This window comes from Mizuhopecten yessoensis, unplaced genomic scaffold, assembly GCF_002113885.1.
Source record: "Mizuhopecten yessoensis strain PY_sf001 unplaced genomic scaffold, ASM211388v2 scaffold701, whole genome shotgun sequence".
Taxonomy (NCBI): domain Eukaryota; kingdom Metazoa; phylum Mollusca; class Bivalvia; order Pectinida; family Pectinidae; genus Mizuhopecten; species Mizuhopecten yessoensis.
The window spans coordinates 6,175-8,417 of NW_018403678.1; the positions used below are offsets into that span (position 1 = coordinate 6,175).

A 2,243-nucleotide genomic window follows, 5' to 3' on the forward strand; every position below is an offset into this window, starting at 1 on the left:
ATATATAATATCTCGCTTTTCCTCCTCCTCCGTATTTTTATCATATATGATATCTCGCTTTTGCTCCTCCTCCGTATTTTTATCATATATAATATCTCGCTTTTCCTCCTCCTCCGTATTGTTATCATATATATAATATCTCGCTTTTCCTCCTCCTCCGTATTTTTATCATTTATAATATATCGCTTTTCCTCCTCCTCCGTATTTGTATCATATATAATATCTCGCTTTTCCTCCTCCTCCGTATTTTTATCATATATGATATCTCGCTTTTGCTCCTCCTCCGTATTTTTATCATATATAATATCTCGCTTTTCCTCCTCCTCCGTATTGTTATCATATATATAATATCTCGCTTTTCCTCCTCCTCCGTATTTTTATCATTTATAATATATCGCTTTTCCTCCTCCTCCGTATTTGTATCATATATAATATCTCGCTTTTCCTCCTCCTCCGTATTTTTATCATATATAATATCTCGCTTTTCCTCCTCCTCCGTATTTTTTTCATATATAATATATTGCTTTTCCTCCTCCTCCGTATTGTTATCATATATAATATATCGCTTTTCCTCCTCCGTATGCGATGCGGACATTACATGACCACATTTACTTTATGATACAGACTATTCATTATAGATATATCAATACACAGAATGTAATTGATTTCAAATTTGTTTGAGGGTTTACACCATCGACGATACGTTTATATATAAAGCCAAGGACCGTAATAAATAAACGCATTATTGACTGTACTTTTTTAAAAACAAAGAAAAAACACACATATATCCCTCAAGGAATATTGCTGTTAGGTCATTATAATTGCGCTCTTGTCTTTACATCATTCAGTGTTTTCATTTTTGTGGATCAAATGCGAGAAATGATAGACCTTGTAATTACCAGGACACATTTGTGACCAGGTTATGGAGTTATACTGGGATCAATTATACTGCCCGCCTATCCATCCACCCGTCCGTCTGTGACTCAATATTGGTGTTGGGGGTTAGGGGGGATGTGTTGCGGCCAAATATGGGAAATTTTAGACAAATCTTTCAATCCTTTCTGTACGATTAGAGGAGTTTTAACCACATTTGCTTTAGAGCACCTTTGGCCAGAGGGACTCAGTTAAACAGATAATGTGGCCGCTTCAGGGACTGACGGATGCGCCCATAAATCAGAGATAAGGAAAAGTCTTTAAAATACTTTATCTTTAGTAAGGATTAATTGATTGTGCAAAGGGGAGTCAATTTGGTGTTGTAATAGCAATGCTAGTAACCAGCCCATGCGCAATGCGTCGTAGGGAAACGGGGTATTGAAAACACTTGAGATCCCCATTATATTACCAGATATTCACACTTTGGACATTGTGAGACAAATACAAATGAACATCCATGCTGCCAGGATTGTCCCTTCCGTTGGTCTGTCCCTATCCAAGAAGACTAAGCATAGCGCTCATAACGTGGAAACAGATTTGGTTCCCATCCTTTGACCATGTATATATGTACCAATGCTTGACATGAAGAAATGAATATGTCACTAAGATTAGCCCTGGGTTAAGCCCTGCCCAGGAAATTTGCTGGACATAAGAACAATTATGTTGTCAGGGGATTCTGACATAGGGAAGGTTGTTCCCCCACCCTTATACATATATACAAAGGGATCATTTGGCCTCTAGGGACAAAATTAGGTCTTTACCTGAAAACAATTGTAGCGTAACAATAACATCAGAATTGTATCGATCGCGATGGTATACTTATGTATCTATGACTATATAAATCGAACGATTTCGCAAGGTATCATAACCAAACGGTATCGTTCTTATTTGGATTACAGTGATGTAGGTAAACACAAGAAAAATGATATTTGTAAACGAATGCATTTTCCATCAAACAATGCTGTCTAGGTGAACTTAACACATACCACAGAAGCAATGTCGCTTGAAATATGTTCTCACTTTTCACAATTTTAATACAGATCCAGCGACAACAGCGTCAATAACGCCTTTTTTGAAGAGCTGAAGCAAGACTACCAATGCGAGAAAAACGTATTGTTGAAAAGGTTGTTAAAACATCAAAATTTTGAAAATGTATGCCTCTTAGTGTATGTCTGCCTGTGTATGTCTGTATATGTCTGTCTTGTGAATGTCTGTATATGTCTGTCTTGTATATGTCTGTCTTGTGTATGTCTGTCTTGTGTATGTCTGTCTTGTGTATGCCTGTCTTGTGTATGCCTGTCTTGTGTATG

At 37.0% G+C, this 2,243-nt stretch overlaps 1 protein-coding gene across 1 annotated transcript in view; it reads left to right on the plus strand.

Annotated features, from left to right (window-relative positions):
* LOC110452005 (methyltransferase-like protein 24) overlaps nt 1-2,243 on the plus strand; it is an 18,326-nt gene that overhangs the window by 1,867 nt on the left and 14,216 nt on the right. The window contains exon 2 of the mRNA XM_021500255.1: nt 1,974-2,057. Coding sequence (XP_021355930.1) covers nt 1,974-2,057 — 84 coding nt within the window. The remainder of the gene's footprint in view (nt 1-1,973; nt 2,058-2,243) is intronic.